Source organism: Lontra canadensis, unplaced genomic scaffold (assembly GCF_010015895.1).
Source record: "Lontra canadensis isolate GAN:19392208 unplaced genomic scaffold, GSC_riverotter_1.0 scaffold106, whole genome shotgun sequence".
In the NCBI taxonomy this organism is placed as follows: Eukaryota; Metazoa; Chordata; class Mammalia; order Carnivora; family Mustelidae; genus Lontra; species Lontra canadensis.
In genome coordinates, this window is record NW_022631100.1 from 872,564 (window position 1) to 898,044 (window position 25,481).

The 25,481-nt window shown below is 46.3% G+C and overlaps 1 protein-coding gene across 6 annotated transcripts in view; it reads right to left on the bottom strand.

Moving 5' to 3' along the window:
- The window catches only part of NVL (nuclear VCP like), a 97,123-nt gene that overhangs the window by 62,556 nt on the left and 9,086 nt on the right, over positions 1 to 25,481 (bottom strand). For 5 of the 6 annotated variants that reach the window (XM_032838706.1, XM_032838702.1, XM_032838707.1 and 2 more), the window contains exons 5-15: positions 24,290 to 24,347; positions 23,014 to 23,268; positions 21,368 to 21,497; positions 21,074 to 21,150; positions 20,443 to 20,577; positions 18,490 to 18,591; positions 16,753 to 16,870; positions 12,247 to 12,391; positions 2,619 to 2,883; positions 1,110 to 1,328; positions 110 to 214 (exon numbers count right to left, since the gene is read on the bottom strand). In XM_032838706.1, the coding sequence (XP_032694597.1) occupies positions 110 to 214; positions 1,110 to 1,328; positions 2,619 to 2,883; positions 12,247 to 12,391; positions 16,753 to 16,870; positions 18,490 to 18,591; positions 20,443 to 20,577; positions 21,074 to 21,150; positions 21,368 to 21,497; positions 23,014 to 23,268; positions 24,290 to 24,313 (1,575 nt within the window). In that variant the 5' untranslated portion in view covers positions 24,314 to 24,347. The remainder of the gene's footprint in view (positions 1 to 109; positions 215 to 1,109; positions 1,329 to 2,618; positions 2,884 to 12,246; positions 12,392 to 16,752; positions 16,871 to 18,489; positions 18,592 to 20,442; positions 20,578 to 21,073; positions 21,151 to 21,367; positions 21,498 to 23,013; positions 23,269 to 24,289; positions 24,348 to 25,481) is intronic. The other variant, XM_032838703.1, reaches the window with a different exon arrangement.

The window sequence follows — 25,481 nt, forward strand, 5'->3', positions numbered from 1 at the left end:
ACTATGTAAAACCCACTTGCTGTAAGAAAGAGGTTAAATTCCTACTCTCCTCCCCATTGTAAGAAGGAAAACACGGGCAGCTACGCTCACCCCTGCGCTCACCCCGTACCTTTGCAAGCAGCGTTTTCCCACAGCCGGGGGGGCCAGCCAGGAGGACCCCAGCGGGAGTCACCAATCCAAGAGCTCGGAACTGATCGGGGTTGCGCACCGGTGCCTGTGAAGACAATAGCCACGTGTGTTGTTACAAATGTCCGTTCTCTACTGTGTGCCTGAATGATCTCGATGCGTCCTGCCAAGAGGAGTGTGGGGCACACGCGATAAATACGGGAATCCCTGCTCTCAGGAATTCAAACGTTTTAAGGATAAGGATACAACACTTTAGCATCTTAAAATCAAGAGTTTTTTTATGCTACCTAAATTCCCAGGTTATAAAGCATCAAGGTGGAGCCATCCCATGAGGCTCAAAAGCAGGAGTGCCCTGCGTGGTCAGGAGCCAGAGACACATGCTATACCCTGCCCTTTGCTTTCAGAAGCTCCACACCTCTAAGTGGATCATCCTTCATTAATGAACCAGAGAATGCTCAGGAAAGTGGAAAAGTAAGCGTGAAGAAAATTAATCCAAGGGGCGCCTGCATGGCTCAGTTGTTAAGTATCTGCCTTCGGCTCAGGTCATGATCCCGGGGTCCTGGGATTGAGCCCCACATCGGGATCCCTGCTCAGTGGGAAGCCTGCTTCTCCCTCTCCCACTCCCCCTGCTTGGGTTCCCTCTTTCTCTCTCTGTCAAATAAATAAATAAAATTTTAAAAAATATTAAAGTTTCACAGGCACTAAACTGCTTTGACCCATAGGAGTGTGAACGAGTTGAGAAAATATTTCTCAAATAGTCGGCTCTTGGTTGAAACCTATTTTTTTTTTTCTTTTAACGTTCACTGCCAAGAATTCAAGCACAACCATGAGAATGGGTCTAAAACAGATCTCAGAAGAATGAGAAACAGCTGTTGGAGGCTTAATTAGAATTCAACAGGACCCACAGAAGAAAGCTACAGCCAAGCCTGTTTCGGCACACAGCCTCATGCACATGCTGGGCGCTCAGCCGCAGACACACCTACCAGTATTGCCATGGTGAGCTCCTCCCGGATATCTTCCAGGGCACCAATATCTGCCCAAGTCACATTGGGGACGGTGACAAAGCCTTCCCTTTTGGCAGAGGGCTGAACTGAGGAGAGGGCAGCAGTGAAATCATCCCACTCGATGCACAGTCCCTGCAGCTGCTCCTCGGACAGGGGGTCTTGGCTTCTTAGCAGCTCCAGCAGCCACTTCAACTCATCCTGACAGGGAGCGATTGAGGGGGAAGATGAACAAACATGAAGTCTGTTGAAAAAGTTATTTTGTACTTTTAAAAATTATTACTGCACTATTTCTTAAGCTGTAAGAGCTTTCCTGTTTTTAAACAATTTTCCCCATTGACACAGTGGTTTATTTTGGTCTGCAGGACTCATGCGACTTGGCCAGGGGCAGGTCCACTGACTGGAATGGAACACAGGAGGATGGTGTCTTGTAGATGATGCCAGGGCTGGCCGGGGCCCACACTAGCAGCTGACCGTGTTCATTTCTACAACCACCAATTCCCATGTTTCATTTATAAAGAATTGAACAGCAGGTGGATTTTGATGAAATTAAACCAAAATTCACCAGTAAGAGGGTCATTCACAGCATGGCTCCCCAGAGGCTTGCCCCTACACAGACAGCGGCATCCTAGCACTACACCGAGCCTTGAGCTTCAAAGGCAGATTTCTTGCTTTGTAAAGAAATGAAAGGATGGGTGAAGAGTAACTGAGTAATTCAATTCATAAAATTCTAACTTATGTGCAGCATTATATAAGGACTATGCTTGCTGTGAATTTTAACAGATACAGCTGTGGTTCCAAATGAGTAAGGAGGGAAAAGACATCTGCAACCACACACCAGGATGTCTGCTCTGGAGAGCAGAGGCTGCATGGCCGGGGCAGGCCATTGTCTCTCATGCTCAGCTCCTCTGATCACGAAGCCATGATGCCTCTGTGCAAACCATCAAGTGCTACATAAATGTTGTGCTGAGTTTTCACGACTCATAGAGCTCCCAGCTAGAGCAGGACCGTCCTCCAGAGCCACGTGCAGCAAGCTCACCGTAGACTATGCCAGTCCACGTGAGCAGACGGTAACCAGGAAACAGAACCAAGTGTCTGGTGCTCTTAAAGCAGCTGAAAAACTTTCTCTAGACAGACTTGCAGGGTCAACACTATAGGCTTTGGGGGCCTCCTGTGTGAACTGTGCTGTGAAGTGGGACAGCAGGGAGGTGATATGGGAAACATGGGAACATGGCTATGTCCCAAGAAGAGGCAGCAGGCAGGCAGCCCACGGTTTGCCAATCCCTGCTCCACAATTTTATAATCCATGTTGTAAAAGGATCTTACTCAGGATCAGCTAAAAACGTAAAATAACTTGTACTTTGGAAACCAGAGGCATTCTGGGTGTAACTAATCATCATGCAGTGGATAAAATGCCAATAAAACCAAAAATCATACACCTCAAATCCATGGACGCCTGCTGCATGGCTGACATCAGGACGGGGAAGGTACCTGCACAGAACACACCGGTGGTTCAGGAGTGGGCTCAGCTCCCATCGGGTCTTCCTGGCCTCGTCCAGGGGGCGAACCTGCAGTCTCGGGATCCATGGTCTGCTGTTCCTGCCATGTCATCAGGACCCTGCTGACCGCGCCCATGGCCGCCTCTCGGCACAGCGCCATCAGGTCAGCACCAACGAAGCCTGGTGTCAGGTGTGCTAAGTGACAAAAAGGGAAACTTTCTGGAAGTCTAAGTTTTCTGCACAAAGTTCGAAGTATTCTGTAGGGAAGACAAGGGCAAAAAGAAATTCAGATTCCTAGGGCACCTGGGTGGCTCAGTGGGTTGCGCCTCTGCCTTTGGCTTAGGTCATGATCTTGGGGTCCTGGGACTGGACCCCGCAACAGGCTCTCTGCTCAGCGGGGAACCTCTCTCTGTCTGCTGTTTTGCCTACTTATGATCTCTCTGTCAAATGAATAAATAAAATATTTTTTTAAAAAATTCAGATTCCTGACTCACCAGTCAAAAACAAGTTACTACTGGGGCACCTGGGTGACTTAGTCGTTAAACATCTGCCTTCAGCTCAGGTCATGATCCCAGGGTCCTGGAATTAAGCCCCACTTCGGGCTCCCTGCTCAGTGGGAAGCCTGCTTCTCCCTCTCCTACTCCCTCAGCTTATGTTCCCTCTCTCGCTGTCTCTCTCTGTCAAATAAGTAAATAAAATTCTTAAAAAACAAAATAAAACTTCTTACTGTTTATTTGAAGTAAATTCTGCTTTGAGAGTAGATTAAATGAACATCTGTCAGAAATAAAAGCCACCAAACTCAAGTAAACCATCAGTTCTATTCATCACAAAAAGCTGGGATGCTGCCCACCTTAACCCCTTGCTTCATGTTAGGACAGTTACTTCCCCAACTTTACCGTACTGCATGGGAGAGAAAGCCCGCTCGCTGGAAGCACCACCAGGTAGAGCCAGAGAATGTACGTCTCCAGGTAATGGCCATCAAAGGAGGACCTCAGACAGTTTGTGGTAAGAGCTTGTGAAGAAACAAACCAGCCGGGAGTTCTGCAGCCGGCCCTGCTGCTCCCTACCTGGGCCTGTTGCTGCCCTGTGCACTTGGGTTTTGTCACTTGTTAGCTATGGATCATAGTAGCACTCGCTTGCAGGGGGGTCAGCATGAACATCTGCTGAACCCTCCGAACAACATCTGAGCTACAATGAGTGCCCAAGTGTTAGTTATTATGATTCACATATTGTGATATTATGGATGAACCTGGACAGGGAAATACAGTCTGGAATTTCCAAAGTTGTAGGGCAGAGGAGCATTGGTGGAGAGTAAGTTCCAGAAAAGTCCCTTGAGGTCATGTAAGTGAACAGAAAAGCAGCAGATAAACATTACTGACCAACGAACAATCACTCAGACACTCTACACAACAGAAAGCAAAAAAAGCTTCCACTATAAAACCGTTTTCATGAGAACACTAAGATACTCCGAATGTTAGAAGAAACTGCTAACATAAAATAAGTATCACCCTTTTCTCAGTTACAACTTATAGTTCTGAAAAAAAATGTAGATATTTCCAGTCACCATACTCTGGAAACTCCAGAGGAGGAGAAAAGACCCAGGAAGAGATTTCCAGTTTCAAGATGGCCGAGTGACTACTGCAGCAACAGTCCTCTGCCTGGAAAAATAACAAGAATCGGGAGCATGAAATCCATGGTCCATGGAATCAGGAGGCTGTATGGACTCTCACCACCCAGACCCCAGCCCATTCTGGAAAGGAGCCACAGAACGGGAAACAAGAGGTTCAGTCTTTATTTGTATGAGGTCTTTCAAAAGCCGTCAACGTTGGTCTCCAGCTACAGGCTCCAGCGGGGTTCCATGTAGAGAGAGGTATTTATGCCACTAGGACACCAAAGGGACGGATGTTTAGAGGGTTCCGATGTGTACACATCTTACTACCTGAGAAAGGCGTCCCAACATGGGTTTCTGCGTCAGCTCTAGCTGATGCCTTAAGGCCGATAAACCCCCAGAAAAGATTCAAATATTAGGGGTTCCCGGAATAAATGATCCAGGTTTAATGTCATTATTTGCCTATAAATAGGATGAATTTTAACTCATTTTTAAAAAAATTCACCTTTTATTTTTGAAGTTTTAGATGTACAGAATTATTGCAAAGACAGTACAGAGTTCCATACACCCCACACTGCTATCCTACTACCACCGGTAATGTTGAGGATTACTGGCCCAGAATTTTGTAGAGGACCCCTCGGCGGGATTAGTCTGATATTTTTATGGTGATCAGACTAAGTTAATGTATTTTCGGGAAGAAGAGCACAGAGGTGGAGTGTCATCCACACCCCTCCCCACTGGGATGTGAACCCTGAGCAGGAGGCTGGATGCTGTGTTTGGGAGGGTCTCTGCCGTGAGATTAGCCCTTCCCTCTTCCACACTGTACTATGCCCAGCTCCCATTTGAGGTGCAGGGAGTCAGACTCCACTCCTCCTCAGTACATCCAAATAAATCATCTGGAATTCTGCACCAGAGGCTTGCCTTTTATTTCTTTATTCAGTCATTTATTTTTATCAGCACAAGCCAAGTGAACAGCGACTTATGAAGAAATAAAGTGGATGGAGAATGATAAATGACCTAGGAGAGGGGACAAAGTCAGATTGACCTTCCTCAGAGAGGTGCACTAATGAGAAGGGAGGAGATTTGTCTGGCGAGCCCCAGAGAGCAGGAAATGGAGGCACCCAAGGGCTGGGCAGCAGAAACGGGGGCCATAGCAGAGAACCAAACCAGCAAGTTCTGGACAGCCCACGTGAGAAGCACTAAGACTCCATACCATGTGCATGCCCTCAGCCAGCAGGAATCCCCGGAGTGTGCTCTCCACCGAGCCTGAAGCAGGAGAGGAGAGGTCTGGGTGTGCGGACGACCACAAGCCCCATCCACCAGGAAAATGGGGTGTGCAATCCCTCACTCCTTCTCCTGCCCGTGTCAGGAGTCCAGCAGCTACAACCACAAGACCTGCAGCCCACGGTGCTGCCTCAATGCCTGTTTATGAAAAAACCTGAAGCGACTTAACAAAAAAGCATCTACGGAAGTAGACATGTGGCATTATCTAGCTAAAATGACAGCTGGCCACCTGAGTGCTTTATAGTGATACTCAGGCTTCAACAAAACTGCTACCACTTGGGCACCTGGGTGGCTCAGTTGGTTGGGCAACTGCCTTCGGCTCAGGTCATGATCCTAGAGTCCCAGGATCAAGTCCCGCATTGGGCTCCTTGCTTGGCAGGGAGTCTGCTTCTCCCTCTGATCCTCCCCCGTCTCATTCTGGCTCTCTTTCTCATTCTCTCTCAAATAAATAAATAAAATCTTAAAAACAAACAAACAAACAAACAAACAAACAAAAAACCTCCCATCACAGGTGTCCCATCAGCCTCACTCTTAGAACAGAATGGTCAGCGCCAGTCTGCCACTCAAGCAAAGCACCCACAGGAAATGATACTAATCCATCACTGGTCAGGACTCCCAACACAGCAGGCACAGTTGCTCAGACTTTACCCATGTGTCTCACTGCCTCTCCCTGTGATATAAGGCACAGGACAGACCAAAACACACAGGCACACATACAGAGATGCCTGGAGGAAACAGAGAATGTGAAAAAGTTGCAAGAGGGTTAGCAAATGAAAAAAATACAATTATGAATTCCAGAAAAGTTAAAATGGTAAAGAAAGGTTGTATGATCCTGATACAGGACTTAGGTCAGCAGGGAATAATATTTATACAGAGGAGAAATGAAAATGCTAAATACAGTTATACTCAGAATTTGTAACGCAGTTACACACTTCAAACCTGTGGCTATGGTTTGGATATCAGGCACATTAAAGAATTATTCGTGATGTTTATAACACCACTGCATGGAAGTTAAATAAAGAGTCTTTATCCATGAGACACTGAAGTATTTACAGATGGAACGACACACTGCCTGGATTTTGCTTTTAAAATGCTCCAAGAAAAAAAGTGGGGGCTAGATAGAACAAGACTGAGATGATCATAACGTGACAAGACATAGGGTTCACTGTCCTGAGAGTTTTAAAGAATGTTAAGTTCTTGAGCCTCCTCTCACTGGGAGGTGGGCATTCTGGCCCCTCTCCCCAAGTCTGGGCTTAGCCCTGTGGCTGTTCAACAGCACAGGGCAGTGGAACGGAGGCTGTGGAACTGCCCAGCAAGAATCCTACCACCCCAAGTCCTCCTGGCTCCAAGGAAGCCCACAGGGTCCCATGATGGGTGCCACACGGACAGGGGAGGAGGGGACAGACACATAGACAGGTAGCAGGTGCACTAATAAGCTCAACTCTGTGGCTCAGAGCTCCAGCTACCGTCTCTGCAACCACAGGACATCCTGAGACAGAATCTAAATTCTTTACCTATGGGACTTGTGAGAGACAATAAAATGACTATTGTTGAAAGCCACGAAATTTTGCAGTGGTTGTTCTGCAGCAACAGAAACTGAACAGTTCTATCAGACTGTTTCGTGTACACTGGAATTTTCTGTAACAAAATGCTTTTAAAGTCCAGGAAAACATTAACAGCTACCTTAGGATTCCTACATGTTGGAGGCTGTGCTAGGTACGTTAATGCAGTCCTTACAAGAAGCCTTTCAAAGTTAAGGTCCCATTACCATCTTATAGATAAAATGAGGCACTGTTACCATTTTTCCTTTATTACAAGTAAACAACGAAAGCTAGAAAACGTCAGCTCTCCAGGGAAAGGTACAGGGACAGACGGCAGAGCTGTCTCAACCTCTGAGATCACATGCTCGAGCCCCTCGCACTCAGTCCCCCGTCTCCCCCCAATCTGCTCTGGACCTTGACAGATCCCTGAGCTTGCCCCTCCTCAGCAGGAGCTCCTCTTTCTACAACTTAGACCCCAGGGCCTCTATTTTCTTTCTTAAATTCTAAATCTCAGCTCCCTCCTGGCCTATACCCAGACTGGGGAGCACTCCTGGGGAGGAAAAAACTCCAAGACGAGGCTTAGGTACCATTCTACACCCCAATCCTAAACACCACCAAAAAAATCCCATTATCCTAGCTGGCTCATTTCGAATCGTCCAAGAACATAACTGCAGACCTTCACCCTCCTTCAGCCTCTACAGGTCACCTACCTGACTTTCATCAGATGATCTCACTGCTGGATTCATGGAGAAAACACCGTTTCCAAGTACCAGAGCGACAAGCTCCATGGCCTGCACCCCCCCTTCCCTCTGCAACTGCTCCACCGGAAGAGCCCTTGCACCCCAGCCAGCACCTCCCTGGGCTCCCATTCCCCATTCCTCCTACTTGCTCCTTTCCAAAGCATTCTGGTTTGTCCTATCCTACCCCCAACACCCCAATACCCCTCGCACGGCCACTACCTCCCTCTCCCCCTTCATGTCCACACCTCCCTTTGCCGAATCATGGAAGTCTGCTCACCTATTCCTTCTCTTTCCACCACTCACTTAACCACTCAAACAGGATGCTGCCTGATCAGCCTATTCACGAGCCCTCAGCTAGCTCATTTGAGCTAGTGCTCAATTCCAACAACGGTGCTCCAGCCCTGCCCTCCTGAGCTCTCATTAGTCCCTCCTGCAGGGAACACTCACGTCCCCTCACTCCTATGACGCACATTCTCCTCTCTGCAGCACTCCAGCGGCTCCCTCTGGACCCTAACCCTGCCCCAGGACCTCCGACCTCTGGTCCTCGCACTCCAGTTAATCTGCTCTACTCACAGAACTTCAGCTGCCTTCAGTATGCTGATAATTCCCCAATTTGTACCTCCTCAGGGCTCCTGACTCATCCAGTTGCCAAGCCGACATCTCCACTTGGACAGCCTGCAAACACGTCTAGCCCAGCTGCCCGGATCAGCTCCAGCTCTCCCCAAATCCTCCTCTAACACCTGCTTATCTCCACTACTTATAACCCCTCAGAGAAAACCACAGCAACCTGGGAATATTCCCTCCTGCTCAATCACAGCCCCCACCTTCCACGCATTCCTTCTGCCAAGAAATGCAACACACTGGCTCTACTTGCTAAATGTCTCTGATTATCACAGCTGTGCCACATCCACACTCCAACCACCAAGCACCCCCCGAGCTGTGCCCCATCCATGCTCTCCCTCCAGGAACCCCTCCCAAGCAGTGCCCCATCCATGCTCTGATCACCAGGCAACCCCCAGCTGTGCCCTATCTACACTCCCCCTACCAGAGAACACCCCAGCTGTGCCGTATCCTCGCTCCCCACACCAGGCAATGCCCTCCCCCCTAGCTGTGCTCTATCTATGCTCCAGTTATCTTGACCTACCCTCCCACCTCCTTAAGCCCAATGCCATCCCATCTGGATATTACAACAGGCCCCTCCCTGGGCCACCAGAACCCATTCTCACTCTTCTTTCATTCATTCTTCACATTGTAGCTACAGTGATCTTTTCAAAATAAAAAATCTCTTTCCATCACTGTCCTACATAATTGAACTGCTTTAATTCCTTCTCACCACTCACAGAGAAATCCAAAATCCTTAACAAGGGTATGTGAAGTGCCTTCTGCATTCCTTGACAGCCTTTCTACACCTTATCTCTTCTACAGTCTCAGTGTTCTTCCAGGTCCCTGGACTCACTGAGTTCAGTCACCTCAGGGCCTACCTGGAATAATCTATGGTACGTGATCTGTTCATTGCTATTATCCTTAACGTCTCAGCTTCCTCAGAGAAGCCTTTAAGAACCTCCAGACCGGCATGCTTTGCTTGATACATCCTCCCTGTTTTTTCCTTTTTGTACACATTATTCTTCTAATCACTCACACTAGTGACTGAAATGCCAACCACTCTGCCTCCCTCCTTTGTACACAAAAGGTGCTTAAGTATTTCCTCAATTAATGACTTTCTAAGAACTAGTGATACAAACACTGACATACCTCAATTCTATTTATATATTTTCCCCACCTTGGAATTTAAGGCATTAGCACCTGCACATGATAATATAACTGATTTGTTTCTGCACTCAGAGCTAGGCACAAATATAAAAATAAGAAAACTGCATTCTGCCTTTGTCAAAGACTCAAATCAGAAATACTCTTTTTTGGGGCACCTGGCTGGCTCAGTCGGTGGAGTGTCTGACTCTTGATCTCAGGGTTTTGAGTTTGAGCCCCACGAAGGGTGTAGAGATTGCTAAAAAATAATAAAATCTTAGGAGAGCCTGGGTGGTTCATTCAGTTGAGCATTTGACTCTTGATTTCAGTTCAGCTCATGATCTCAGGGTCGTGGTCTCTATCTCTCTCTCCAATCAATCAATCTTTAAGTACTAATAATGATAAAATCTCAGGGAAAAAAAAATACTCTTTCATAGGAGGAGTAATGGGTGTGTAACAGGCACTGAATGTTAATTTTCCACAATGAAATTGCAAGATGCAAAGTTCTAGAAATTTGCTACAAACTGGATCAATATTACTAAACTGTACTGTTAAAACCATTTCAGATGGTAAATTTTATGTTTTTTTTTTTTACCAGAATAAAAATATTTCTAAATACATTGCCTTATAAGAGTCTCACTCATGACTCTACTCACCCATCTTTCAGGCTTTGAACCCCAGTCTCCCCAGCTGGCTTTAAGCAGAGCCGACACTTAAGCCCGGACTAAGCCAGAGCGCCTGGCCTACATGAAAAACTGCCGTGAACACCACAGCACTGACTAGGAGTCTACAGTGGAATTTGGACAAACTGACAAAGCTAGCCATAGTTACTGCAGATACCAGAAATGTCAGGTTTCCATTTATTAAGTGGACAAGAAAAAGGCAACTCTAAGGAGGAAACACTGACAAACTTCCTAACGGAGTGATCAGACCTAACACGACCAATGATGACACAAAGTGACACTGTGAGCCTCTTGATATGATGCTGAGAACACCTCACCGCCCAGGCAGTATTCCTGCCCGAAGTGTCTAACCTGAGTGTCATAAGGAGGAAATAACTGGGAATGTTCAAATTTCGCAGCACCCAGAAAACACCAATGTTATGAAAACGCTTCCTCCCCGAGGAGGCAGGCTAAGGTTATAGGGTCACATGGACTCAGCCAGCTTTGATCCTGGAGTGGAGTCTAGATGAAACACAAACAACTAAAAAGGGACATCCTTGGGGCAACTGGAAAATCAGAACGGATTATACAGTGAGATATTATCATTGTGTCAATATCAAATTTCCTGGAATGTGAAATGGTGTGACACAGAATGACAGTCCCATTGGAGGACTTAGAGCTGAAGTGTCATCATGTCTCCAACTATCCTTCAAATGGCTTGGCAAATTTAAAAAAAAAGGTACACACACAAATATATGTGTTTTCTCTCGAGGCTGAAGATAAGAGTGGACAGTTCTAGCGAGGGGTGAATCCAGCTGAAGGGCATACAGACCCTAATCATACTATTCTTTCAACTTTTCTGCGGCTTCAAATTTTTCAAAATACGGCCATCAACAAAAGTGTTTAAGGACTCAACATGATCAGGGACACTGGGCAGAGAACAGACATTTTATCCAGCAGCGAAGATGGGCCCCACTGTGTCTATGTCTCTATGTAGGTTGGGCCCTGGGCGAAACTAAGGCTTGAGGCAGAACACAGGCCTGACTTCTAGAACTCTTACTGGATCGGATGCATCCTGAAAGCAAGGACTCTTACTTCTCTGCATTGGTCATCTCGCCCTCCACAGTGGTATGTGCACACGCCATATGCTCAGCACGTTTGCTAAATAAGTAAGAACCACTGAAATCTTAAATATCACCATGCTGCAGGTTTAAACACGAGCAGATGAACCTGAATGCCTGAGTAACTATGGAAGACCACACGTGTGGGAACGTAATCAGCATGTGCCTGACTGGGGCTACAGCTGCTGAGGAAGGACCTGGCTGACAATCCAAGGCTGAAGGATTGAGGAGCTGGGAAGGAGGAGTGATGCATTCCTCCCCACCCTCTCTCCCACCCACATGCCTTATGAGCACCTCCTTGCCCTGCATCCCCTGAGCTTCCTGCCCTCCCATGACAGTCCCCTCTCACTACACACCACTCTTCCCGAAAGCTGCTGGGGACCACAGTGCAACATCAGTGTCACTAACCCGGAGCCAAAAGCCACGAGGAATCCAGTCTTACAGAAGACCTCTCTGCTAGATTCCTGCTCCCTGGCCTCAGTGGTGCCTCCTGTGTGGCCTTCGCTTACTGAGATGCTGCTGGAGCTTTCTTTGCTCCACGGACACTCACATTCCCCACCCCACCCCCCCAACTAGGACAGGCTGGTCTTCGAATGAACACACATGGCTTTCAGCTCTCTGGGTAACTTCTGTTGCAAAACCTGTGTCTTAAGCAGGTTAGCCCAACAGGTGAGAGTGTGGTGCTCGATGTAACCTCCACATGGGACAGCGAGCACAGCTCCGCTCCACAGCTTCCCATGTTGTTCCTCCGCCGATCGCCCGACTAAGTGACACCAGCCATGGATTCCAAATCAATGTTACTGGCACAGAAACGAAGAGAGAAAGAAAAGGCTATGTGGTACTTCTCAGCCCCTGTTTCCAAACCACTCCATTCAGATGACACAGCAACGAATAAACTTCATCTTCCAAGAGCATACCTTTCCCTGGAGGCTTCATCTGGGATCCCTAGGCATATCTCTCGGTCGAACCTTCCTGCACGTCTCAAAGCAGGGTCTAAAGCGTCTGGTCGGTTGGTGGCTCCAATGACGAGGACCCGGGCCGTTGTGGCCATGGTGTTCAGATCTGGTAAGAAGCAGACACAGGGTGAGCAGCGAACAAGACACCAGGGATGGCAGACAATGGCACTTCCGTAAGTCGCCTCAGTGCTTAGAGAGCAGTAGATGTTTTGACGGCAACATACATACAAAGCTGACATTTACGAATTGTCTGTTACATGGAAGACAAGAGGAGGATAAATACATTGTCCTCAAGCGGCTCACAGTGTACTGAGAAACCCACTGGACAAATCTTGTGACGCATGGCGATGGGTAGAAACAGAACGTCGCAGTGAGACAATGGAAGACAGCACAGTTTCACAGAAGAGGCCACATTCAGGGAGGAAGGATATTCATATGCAGACCCAAGTGACTGAAGTTCTGCCGGAACAGAGTGTGTGAGTGACAGCAGAGGCACAGGCACGCGTGCTGAGCTCAGAGCGGGGCTGTCTGGCAGCGGGCAGACCCGGCGAGAATGCACAATGCAGGTCTCCAAACAGCCGTGTGGGCATGGATACCTGGGTGTGGGGGGAGGGGTACACGCTACAGTCTTTGGTTGCTCTGGCATCATCTAGAGACAGTTTCAGGAATGGCAGAGTGCAGTGTCAGCGCGTGTCCTTCCTGTTACTTGTCTCTCACTCTTTTCCACCAAGCCAGGGTGGACCAGCAGAGGTCTGACCTGAGGTCTGAGGTCACACTCCTCACAGGTAACAAGATAACAAGGCAGGAAGATGCTAATTCAGTACCTTAATGGCTGAGTCATGAGGAATCTGTAGAATATTCCTTAGCCCACAGGAAGCCAGAGAAAGTTTTTCTGAAAAGGTTTTTGTGTTGGAAAGACAATTCTAAGAGTAGAGAGGAAGAGAGCAGAGGATAGCTCAATGTTATCTGATGGCAGCCATCAGGGGACAGAGGAGACAATGAGGCAGGAACACAGGGGAGAAGTGAGAGAGGCCCAGTTGCAGGGTGAGGCTGCACAGGCAGCCTAAGGCACTGAGTGATTCCCCTCGAAGGGCCTGAAGGGCGAGGGCAGGAGGGCAGAGAAGGGAAGCGGGTCTGGTCCAAGCGCATAGAGCATGGGGTATCTGGCAGGGGGGAAGAGGAGTCGATGCTGATTAGCAATTGAGGTTACAGATACGTTTTTGTTTGCTGAAGTGCTGCTCATCAGTCAGCTAGGAAATGGGCAGAAGGCAGACGAGAAGTCCGAGTGTGGGAAGCCTTACAGACCACCTCTGTCTGAGGGACAGGGGACAGAGGCAGGCACGGCAGGGAACGGCTAAGGAGCAGCCGGACAGCCAGGGCAAGGACAGAAAAGACAGTGCCCGTGTTCAAGCCAGGTGTGCCAACAATGCCCAGGGCGAGGCAGTTGACAGGCGCAAAGGCACTCGAGATCCACTGTATGGACGCTTGCTGGGGGCTCAATGTGTGCCAGGCGCTACGGTGTAGTCGGCCCCTCGGGCAACACCTGCCACCCCTGGAACAGGTAGTTTTTAGACAAGGAAACTAATGAACAGAAGTTTGGACAGATGAGCACTGAAAGCCACCAAATGTGGCCAACAGAGGTTCCCCCACGACTGTCCCAGGAGTAGCCTCAGTAAAACGTCAGGGACAGACATATAGTGATGGGAGTGTAGTGTAGACTGCAAACACAAGCCTGTCCTTAGCAGACAGCAACTACTCCTTTGACAGATTTTGGGTTGAGAAGAGAGGCACAAGGTGGTCAGTTTGAGTGAGATAGGAAAGCTCTTAAAAACTTTCTGAAAACTGGGGCGCCTGGGTGGTTCAGAGGGTTAAGCCTCTGCCTTCAGCTCAGGTCATGGTCTCAGGGTCCTGGGATCAAGCCCCACATCAGGTTTCTGCTCAGCAGGGAGCCTGCTTCCCCCTCTCTCTGCCTACCTCTCTGCCTACTTGTGATTTCTCTCCCTGTGTCAAATAAATAAATAAAATCTTAAAAAAAAAAAAATTCTGAAAACTGCATAAAGGCTCAAGGAAGAGATTCACACTGTGAGAGTCACTGAACAAGCAAGAAAAACTTGAAGGAAACGAGATGGCACATTATAATCATGAGGAGCACATGTGCTTCCCACGAAGATGTGCCTACGCTGAGCGCCCCAGCACTGAGGCTGGCGCTGGAGCCAAAGCCGCTCCCCGGCTGGTTAAATGGGTCTAATGCCCACAACTACGACAACGACCTAGGGCAGGAATTCCCTTCCTTCTTCCAGGTCGGGTCACTCAGACACTGTGGTCTCAGGGATGCAAGCTGAGTGTATCAGGGGTCAGTAACAGAACTCAATGAGAACAGCTGTGGGACTCTGAAAGCCTCAGTCATGAAAAATACCCTTCCACAGGTAATCAACAGGCAGTAATGGAAGCACGAATGTCAAAATGCTATTTTTTCCTGTTGCACGAAAGATAAAAATCAGACCTCAGAGAGGACTGGCCACCCTCTCCTGCCAATAACTTCAAGATAAATCCCATTCTTCTTCTCCCTTTTCACTAGTATGATGTGATCATGATAAACTGACGTTACATTAGCCACAAGTTTGAATTTTGGAATATTGTGGAAAAAGCAAAGTCTTACTTCTTTCCACGCAAAGTAAAACCTATTTATGGCGCATCAGCTCTCCTAAACAAAGCACACATTTGTGGGTAGCCTATTAGCCATACACATGTATGTAGAATTCTGGAGCCTAGCCCAGGCTTTGCTGATGACCCACTGTATACACTGGGTCCTGGCTCCCTGTGCATCACTTTCCTCACAGACAAGATCATATTTTAAGATACTTTCCAGCTCCTAATAATTAAAATTATGCCTGAGGTTTAAGTTTTTTGAAATTAGGTAAAATTAGCTCTTACGTGGCCTCATTATTACCTAATTCAAAACAATTTACTTAAAAGTTTTAAATTATTAAAATTCAAATTTGTAAACTCTGAATTAGTATTTCATAAAATTCTCAAACTGCAGGGGAAAAACCACCTGGGACAGACTACTTGTGGCACGACTGTGTCCATCGAACTGTTGACTGCTTTCTCTACTCTGTTCACAGAGAAGACCCTAAAACACACAGAGACACACCGGAAACCCCAACTAACCCCAACTGTCAGTAAAGTTCTAGTAATGGGTAATCTGCTTAGGCCCGGTACTTGTTCCTTTCTTCCAGATTGTAAAATCTCTGAAATCAGAAAGCTTCTACCATCATGGGATAAGCATTGTGCCTCAGTATGCCTCCTGGGGTCTCTCTCCTTCTTAGGGAACCACCTATCTTATAACTGGTAACAATATACCTTTAATATGGTAATTCAGAACAGAGGCCTCAAAACATGGCAAGAAAATTTTACACGAAAATAAAACAGCAGACTAAGCAACCTGCAACCAGCACCACAAGGAGCCCCAAACCCGTACTACTTCAAAGTATCTTGTGTATGTAAACCCCAGGCTATTTCACGGTGGACAGGATCTAGTTCCAAAAGTGTATTTACCTTCCCTCCAAATTTCTATCTAAAAACAATTTAACAAAACTGAAAAACAAGTTACAGACTGGGAGAAAGTAACTGTACTGTATTTAACAAAGAATTTGCTTCCTTAACAAATTAAAATAAAGTACTCCTTCAAATCGATTTAAAAAAATTCAGTTACACAGGAAGCACAGGATGAGAAAGGGATTGGGGTGATACAAAGAACCAAGAAATACAGAAAAATGATCCACCTCCTACAAAAACAGGGAAATGTAAAAGAACAAGGCAAGATCTCTATCATCACCACCAGCCTATCAAACATGAGCACATGGTGACAGGGTTGTGGAGGGACATGGACGCAGGGCGTCTCAGAGGACGGGGAAGCGTACACTGCAAACCCTTCTGAAGGCAGTTTGCCAGTTCCTATAAAGCTGAAAGCATGTAACCTTTAATCATTACCTTAATTTTTAGTATTTACCCTCGAAAAGTATGTGTGCACCAAAAAGGGCCACTTAGATTCCCTACAGCTTCTGGTAAAGCAAAAAACAAAACAATGTAAACATCAATCAAAACGGGAATGCTTACATGCAATATAATAAATCCAACCATGCAGGAGTTAAAAGGTAAATTTAAATGCATTAAAACAGCCACATTTCTCAGGAGCGTTAAGATACACACAGCAAGTCCTAGAACAATGTGAGTGGTGCAATTGCAGCATTGTACAAAGCAAAGCAATGTTGGTATGCTCGCGTGTATGCATAAACACATTAAAATAACCATAAGACGTACTCCCAAAAATCAACAATACAATCCTTTAGGAAAAGGATTTTTTACTCGGTGTTATTCCACCCAAATGTCTTATATCCTCATGTTACTCACACTATTAAAAGAACCCACATCGTATTATCTGAAAATGAATTATTTTAAACTGACCATCCATGCAGGTGAGGAGCTGGGCTACAATTCTTCGTTCCATGTCTTTTGAAGCAACTTCCCTCTTGGGGGTAATAGCGTCAATTTCATCAATAAAAAGGACACAGGGTGCATTTGACTAGAAACAAAAATATCACAGAAGATAATCACAAAGACATTCCCCACTGCAGCACAGTTTAGTATGTAATGTTTTAAAAAATTCTGGAGTTCTCAGGCCATTCTGCCAATGAGCAGCCCTGAAGAAGGCAGGTCCCGGCATGATCATGTCTGCTTTGATAGGACTTAAGTCGCTGCAGAGAGGACAATGAGAGACTGCACACAGGCTATCAACCCTTCATCCACCTTCCTTCCAACCCTCTCATCCACCCATGCTTTGCGATACCAAGTTAGTGAAATTCTTTCATCAGCGAGCCGTATCTGCTGCGATGAGGTACAACCCAGGAGGGAGCACAAGCCAAGCCGGAGAACCAGTAGCAGCCAGCCGTGAAGAACGCACTGAGGAAGGAAGGGAAGGGAGTCCCCAGTACTGCCGTGTGGACGACCAGAACCTTCCCCGTGTGTTCTTCAAAGCTCAGACTGGACAGAGTGGACAGAGGAGATTCTGACAGAAGCACCGACTGCCTGGAGCAAAGCCACAGCCACGGGGAACAGAGTGGCAGCGGGGGGCTGGGGAGGGAGGGTGCGGGCCAGTGGCCAGTGAGCACGCGGTCAGGCTGGGGAGACATTAAGGGAGATGGTCACAAAACACGTGAGTGGATATACTTATTAACACCACAGAACTGTATACTTAAAAATGTTTAAAATGGCAAGTTTAACATATTTTACCACAATAAAAATAAAAAGAGAGGAGGATCGGTTAATATGAAAAATTTAAATAAAATTATCGAGAGATACAATCTCCAGCATGCTCATTCCTAATTCTTCAGGGACACTGATCATGCTAAGGGTCAGACTCTCAGCCCAGCTAAGGCGTCTCAACACCATGGGGACCACAGCAACTAAAGGGAAGAACTGGCCAGCTCGCTTCCAATCCTCCCAGTGACAACATGGGCCAAGGGGCAGCGAGGACTATAGGCAGCACCCAGTTAGTCAGCTCACATACAGTGGTCTCGGGGGCGAGCACAACAGCATCTGCCCACGACCGGGAAACCCAGTGAGAAAAAGAGGAAGGAGGAGAAAGTGATGGTCATCAGAGTTCAGCTGGACAGAAGCACCAAGTGATCTGCTTGGACCGTTTTATCCTCCGACCCATGACTGCTAGTGCTCTGTTTCATTAGGTAACAGGGATTGGGAACATTGGCCGTCAACCATGTTTTAACAAAAGGAATTATAGCTGGGATAAAATCCAATCTATAATTTCTCTGGTAACAGGATTTTCTTTTCACTGATTCAATGAGGCAAGTAGAGAAGAGTTTATCCTGGATTTCTATGGCTGTTTTTATAATGAGATAATCCTAAAGGTGAACAATTTTCACACTGCTTACAAACTGTTTGCTAAACTTAACTTGGGGAAAGTGAAAGTGAAAGGAAATAAGACCAGGATAATCTATTTTCAACACACAACCACTGGCTACGACAGCCTGAAACTCCTCACCAGTTACACTTATGCCTGACTTCACATTAAACAGGTGAGTTTAGCCAACATTGGTACCTGTGAATAGTTGGAAGTATTTAGCCATCACGGGCTCTCGGTCGTAACCACGGGCGACCTGACAACCCAGTGTGTGTCGGACTCACCACGGCCTGCTCAAACAGCTCCCTCAGCTTCTGCTCAGACTCCCCAGACACTCCGGACACAATCTCCGTGGCAGCTACCTTCAGAATCGGGAGGTCCAGTTCCTGGGTAGAAACACATGAAAGAATGATCACGTTGTCAGAATTTATCTTTCCTACCTGTTCCTTATTCAGTCCCTCTCTCAAAATTTCCTGGTTTGAGTGCCCGATTTTCTGAGCAACTTCATCTTTTTGTGTTGGGCTGATGAGAAACATTATTTAAAAATCTACAGTTTGCTCAAACATAGCACCTGGACACCTGTCACTTGTGTTCACTTTACTAAAGGCACTCTGCAACCTTGCTGTCACCTCTTCTGAGTAAAGGGACTTGACTCTCCAGAAGACAGGTTCCCCCTGCTTAGAGCTGAGCCAGAAAGTTCCAGTTATTTATCTGCTAGAAAGGAGAAGCAGGGTCATGACACAGTTGTGTCCCACTGGCACAACTGGCTTGTCTTACCTGGCCTCTGGGGCAGGTGCGTGTTACCAGTCAGAGGACAGGCTCCCGACATGAAGGAGGGGCAAGTGCAGCACTGCCCCCACCCCCCGGCAGCACACAATAACCAGCCTGACTGAACATTCCTACTTGTTCTGAAAATCACTGCCTCAGCCATGGGCATCCCACAGAGATGCCACCCATGTGCCACACCCCGAGTCTCCCATTCATGACCGCTGTGACTGTGGACATCTACTTGTGTGACGGTGGCCTCACACAACCTCTCCTATGAGACTGGGTTTGCTATATGCCTCACTATATTTGAATGTCTGCCATGTGGTGGTCACACAATAGTTTCCTCAAAACAGAGGAACAAATGAGGCAAATCCATCAGTTCTCCTGTACGAACGAGCTCCCTGTGCAGAGCACTAACCTACTAGTCACAGGTATAAATGCTATTTTTTAAACTGCGGTCACTCGGATGTTGTGCATTTTACCACCCAACACAGTTTCTGAGAAATCTGATGGGATGAAAGATTGCTATCTTTGTCTTTTGCCACCTAAGATCACCATTTTAGAAATGCTATTTTCATATTAAAAAGTACAAGAACATGGGATGCCTGGCCGGTTCAGTCGATGGAGCGTTTGACTCTTGATCTCTTGATTATTTAAAAATTAAGAAAGAGGGGCGCCTGGGTGGCTCAGTGGGTTGAGCCTCTGCCTTCGGCTCGGGTCATGATCTCGGGGTCCTGGGATCGAGCTCCACATCGGGCTCTCTGCTCGGCGGGGACCCTGCTTCCTCCCCTCTCTGCCTGTTGCTCTGCCTGCTTGTAGTCTCTCTCTCTGTTAAATAAATAGGTTAAATCTTTAAAAAAAAAAAATTTAAGAAAGAAAACCTAAAAAAAAAAAGTGTAGTATATATGACTCTGAATGGAAATTTTGAGTAAATTTAGTTCTGTGAAAAACAATACGATCCTTCATTTTCTTATTTACTGCTTTTAAGAAGCACTGGCTTAAAGGGACAGAAAGTAGCCAAAACATAAATTGAGTGTTTTTAAAAAAAGGCTGTTTATAGCCATATCACTTTGCTTCCCACCCCACCTTTGCCATCTAAGTAACTGGCTGCATTAAAGCACACAACAGCAGGAAAGAGGGAAAAATGGAGAGGAATCAGGGCACCTGGGTGGCTCAGGTGGTTAGATGTCTGCCTTCAGCTCAGGTCATGATCTCAGGGTCCTGGGATAGAGCCCCACACCCAGCTCCCTGCTCATCGGGGAGTCTCCCTCTCCTTCTACCTGCCCCAGCTGCCCCTGCTTGTGCCCCTTCTCTGTGTGTCAAACAAATAAATAAAATCTTAAAAAAAAAAAAAAACAATGGAGAAGGATCGATCGTCCAGAGAAGATGCTGAGTCTGGTTCAGGTTGACCAAAGAGGAACAACAAGGACACAAGGACCAAAAGCCACAGAGTCAAAGGCCAACCTCACCCCGGCAATGGCGTGCGCCAGCAAGGTCTTCCCGCAGCCTGGCGGCCCGTGCAGCAGGACTCCGCGTGGCGGAGTGGCACCCAGGTGGCAGTACACCTCAGGGTGACGCATGTGGATGAGCATCTTGCAGACTTCCTGGCAGGGAACAGACAGGAAAGACGTCTTTCTCGGCCCAAGAGGAGAGTGAACCCCATGGAAGCAATCAGCCTGACCTCCCAGCTAGCCTGAAGCCGAGGCTGCAGCCCAGCTCTGGTGCCTGGGGGAGGACCCTCTCCATGCCCCCCGTCCCCAGCTGTCAGAGCACCCACCTCGCGGCATCACAGACATGACGCGTGGGAAGTGGAACAGAGCAGATGCTAAGTGAACAGTAATTGTCACTCCTACTTCTGCCACAACAGTACCACTCACAAAACACGTATCTCCCGTACACTGTAATTCCAATCGTGGAGAAGTGGAAGGTACTACACTTCTTTCCCCCTCAGCACCCTGAAGGTACAAGCCGGGTTTGCCCTTCTCCCCTCCCTAGACTCCTTTCCACCCCCAGTTCCTACCAGAAACAAAGAGGCAGACTTTGTTGGAATAACAAATTGGCAATAAGCCCATCTCAGTAAAGTTCTGCATTCGAACTAACCTTTAATGTCGTATCATTGCCTCCAACGTCTTCAAACTTCACCTTGGAGACCTGTAACTCTAGCTCCTTGGCTTTAGCTTGTACACAAAAGAGATGAAAAGATTAGTGATTCAGTAGTAACTCAGAATTCTACTGAATAATGTCTAAGGAAACCAAGGTCCATGGGACAGTGAAGATTTTTCTCACAGACATCACTGCACACGGCAGGTCCAGGCACGAGGGCTGGGACTGAGGACGCCACTCCCTGAGCCCACTGGTCAGCCCCCCTACCAGCCCCCAGGACTCGCAGCTCACCTTTCCGCTTCAGGACAGCTTCGATTTCTCCATCTACTTCCTGAAGGTCTTTCTTCCTTTTGCTTCCTTTGCTCTTCAGCCTACCTTTCCTTTTTTCACTACTCTCCAGAAGAGAAGCATCCTTGGAATCCTGGAAAGAAAGGAAGTTTCAATATGCCCTATTCGAAATCACAGCACAAGTATTTCTTCCTTTCCTTTTTTTTTTTTTTAAAGATTTTATTTATTTATTTGACAGAGAGACAGCAAGAGAAGGAACACAAGCAAGGGGAGAGGGAGTGGGAGAAGTAGGTTTCCCGCTGAGCAAGGAGCCTGATGTGGGACTCAATTCCAGGACCCTGGATCCCTGGGTGGAACTTAGAAAGGTTTTTTAAAAAAAAAAAAAAGGGTATCTACTTACACTGCTTACACTGTATATTTCGTGGTGTACCATTTGGGGAGGCTCCCTCAAGTTATTACCCTAAGCTCAAAGTAAGCCACACGCTGATTTAGCACTAACTTCCCTTCCTCCAAGAACCAACTTTCTCTAACACATGCCCAAAGTACCTATTTTTTAACTCGCACTGGTAAATGCACCTTGGAAGGCTCATTAGGCACTACTTCAACAAAGTGACAACTACATGTCAGATGCATTTTTTTTTTTTTTGAGATTTTACTTACTTATTTTAGAGAGAATGAGACAGAGAGAGAGAGAGAGAGAAAGAGACTCTCAAGCAGGCTCCATGCCCAAAGCCCTATGCTGTGCTCGATCCCAGGACCCTGAGACCATGACCAGAACCAAAGTCAAGATTCAGACCTCGACTGACTGAGCCATTAGCTGTATTTTAGCCAGGGAGACACTATTAAACAAAACAAAGGTCCTAGTCCCCTGAAGCTGATGTTCTAGTGAGGAAAGTCAAAGAAAAAACCCAACTAGAGAATTACTCAGTAAGTTTAAGTGGTCCTAAGTGCTTGACAAAAAGGAGATGAAGGAGAGTCAGAAAAACGGTATCCAACTAAGAGATATTTTACACATCAGAAAAGGACACTGACAAGATTAGAGGGAAAGAAGATATGAGTCACAGGAATCTGGGGACAGTTCCAGATAGAAGCACAAGTGCACAGGCCCCAGGTGAGCACGCATGGGGTGTTCAAGGCCACGGTGGCGGAGATGACTGAAGAGCCAGCAGGACAGCCATGTGCACAGTTTTCCTGGCTACTGTAAGGTCTTGGATTAGACTGAACAAAGCCATTTTTAATACGTGAATGGGAACAATCTGACTTTTAAAAACAACAACTGTGGGGTGCCTGTATGGCTCAGTCAGTTAAGTGTCTACCTTCAGCTAAGGCATGATCTAGGGGTCCTGGGATCTAGTCCTGCAAGGGGCTCCCTGCTCACTGTACAGTCTGCATCTCCCTCTCCCTCTCAAATAAATAAAATCTTAAACAAACAAAATGATATCTGCATATGGAGAATAAACTGGGGGGAGGTTATTTCAGTAGTTAAGGCTTAGACCTGGACAGAAACAGTGGCGACATGACCTCGTTCTCTGTATGCTTCCAAAACTCCCTGCCCTTCAAGAAACACAAGAATCTGCCGATGTTACATTCAGTGACAAGATGGTAATGTGCTCCAACTACTTAGGGCTAAAATTCCACTACAAAAATACCTCTATCTCAGATCCTGGCTTCTTGTGATTACTCTTCTCATCTGTCAAGTCCATCTTTCCACCAGTTCTGTCGATAAACCACCCTCCCTCAGAACCTCTGACCGGGGTCTTTAACGGGATGGAGCCTGTTCCCGAAGGTGTCCATGGGGTCGAACCAGTGGTTTCTCTGGGCTCCATCTCGGGAGTACTTGAAACAGAATCAGAATGTCCTTTCCGATATAAGGAGAGTAGGGAGCTGTTCATGTGATTTGCTGCCTGGCAGAAACATGACATCAAGATGAATTACTTGAAGGTACTCATGGGAAGCTGGTTACCTGTACATTCCACTACCCACCTTCTCTCACAGCATTTCAGCCAGAAAACACAGGGGTTCACAATAAAATGTTTCACAAACATTTATGTTCACAAATGATGTCCCCCTACTTCACCTCAAGTTAATGCACCAATTCATAAATGTTAAAATAAAAAGTTAAATAAAATCAAGTAAGTAAACTCCCTTTTAAAAAATACAACAGTGGGGGCACCTGGGTGGCTCAGTGGGTTAAAGCCTCTGCCTTCGGCTCGGGTCATGGTCCCAGGGTCCTGGGATCGAGCCCCGCATCGGGCTATCTGCTCAGTGGGGAGTCTGCTTCCCCTCTCTCTTTGCCCGTCTCTCTGCCTACTTGTGATCTCTCTCTGTCAAATAAATAAACAAAAATCTTTTTAAAAAAATAAAATAATAAAAAAAATTTTAAAAATTAAAAAAAAAAAATACAACAGAATCAGGTGTAAAAATGAGCTGGTTGTCAAGGAGAGTCACTATTATCCCATCAATTCAATACAGAATCAGATAGAACTCATTATCATTCTAACTTTGTTAATAAATTTAAGAACTGAATTACCATTAGGGAAAAAATACAGTAAGTTACAAATCATCTGGCATATTATTTCTACATTTCCCTTCAATCAAAGCCTACTTCTTGGAAATGTCAGCCCTTTGGCAGAAAATGCATCCTTTTCTCAATTTTTACTGTTAATTCCCCTTTCTCTTCCCATATGCCCTTATCTCTGGCCACTCTATTTCCCCTTTTTTCCTTATAAAATAAGCCATAAACACAAATACTGAAAGGATGGCCATCCGGAGAATTCTTCAAAACTATACACAGAAAGTTTTCAATTATTTATTGATGGAGGTGTTCAAAGTCTCTTATTCTATTACATACTGATTTTTTTTAAAGCAGTGTTCATAATGATTTTTTTTAAAAATCAAAATGGGTCCATTAAATGTCTGACTTACCTGTGGATCTGGGTAGTCTTCCATATTTGAATCATCATCTGAATAGCTTTCAGTATACCTCAGTGAGAAGAGAAAAAGAAACATTTTTTAAATTTTTAAAAGATTTTATTTATTTATTTATTTGACAGACAGAGATCACAAGTAGGCAGAGAGGCAGGCAGAGAGAGAGGAGGAAGCAGGCTCCCTGCTGAGCAGAGAGCCCGACATGGGGCTCGATCCCAGGACGCCAGGATCATGACCCGAGCCGAAGGCAGAGGCTTTAACTCACTGAGCCACCCAGGTGCCCCGAAAAGAAACATTTCAAAGGCTTTTCTCCCACATCCTAAAATAATTACTACCCAAACAAAAAAATATACTAAGACACTACTGGGTATTTACCCCAAAGATAGAGATGTAGTGAAAAGAAGGGCCATCTGTACCCCAATGTTCATAGCAGCAAAGGCCATAGTCACCAAACTAGGCAAAGAACCAAGATGCCCTTCAATGGACAATGGATAAAGAATATATGGTCCATATATACTATGTAATATTATGCCTCCATCAGAAAGGATGAATACCCAACTTTTGTATCAACATGGACGGGACTGGAAGAGATTATGCTGAATGAAATAAGTCAAGCAGAGAGAATCAATTATCATACGGTTTCACTTACTTGTGGAGCATAAGAAATAACACGGAGGACATGGGGAGACGGAGAGAAGGGAGCTGGGGGAAATCGGAGGGGGAAACGAACCATGAGAGACTGTGGACTCTGAGAAACAAACTGAGGGTTCTGGAGCGGAGGGGAGTGGGAGGTTGGGTGAGCCTGGTGGTGGGTGTTATGGAGGGCACATATTGCATGGAGCACTGGGTGTGGTGCATAAACAATGAATTCTGGAACACGGAAAAGAAATTTAAAAAATAAATAAAAATTTAAAAAAATATATATACACTAAGGCAAAATATTATGGTGGTTAACAGTCCAGGGTTTGGAGGTAGGAGAAATCTGGATTCAACATACAACAGTGCTGGTTACTAGCTTCTACTTAATCTCTGTGAGGACCTGCTTCCCTATCTATAAAGAGGGAGAATAAATAATGTCCACCTCACTGGCTTATTAGAAGATTCAACAGAAGCTCGCCAAGTCCTTAGAGTACATAATAAATGCTTAATAAATTGTGGTTATCTTAATCCTAGCAAGAAATAAAAGTGA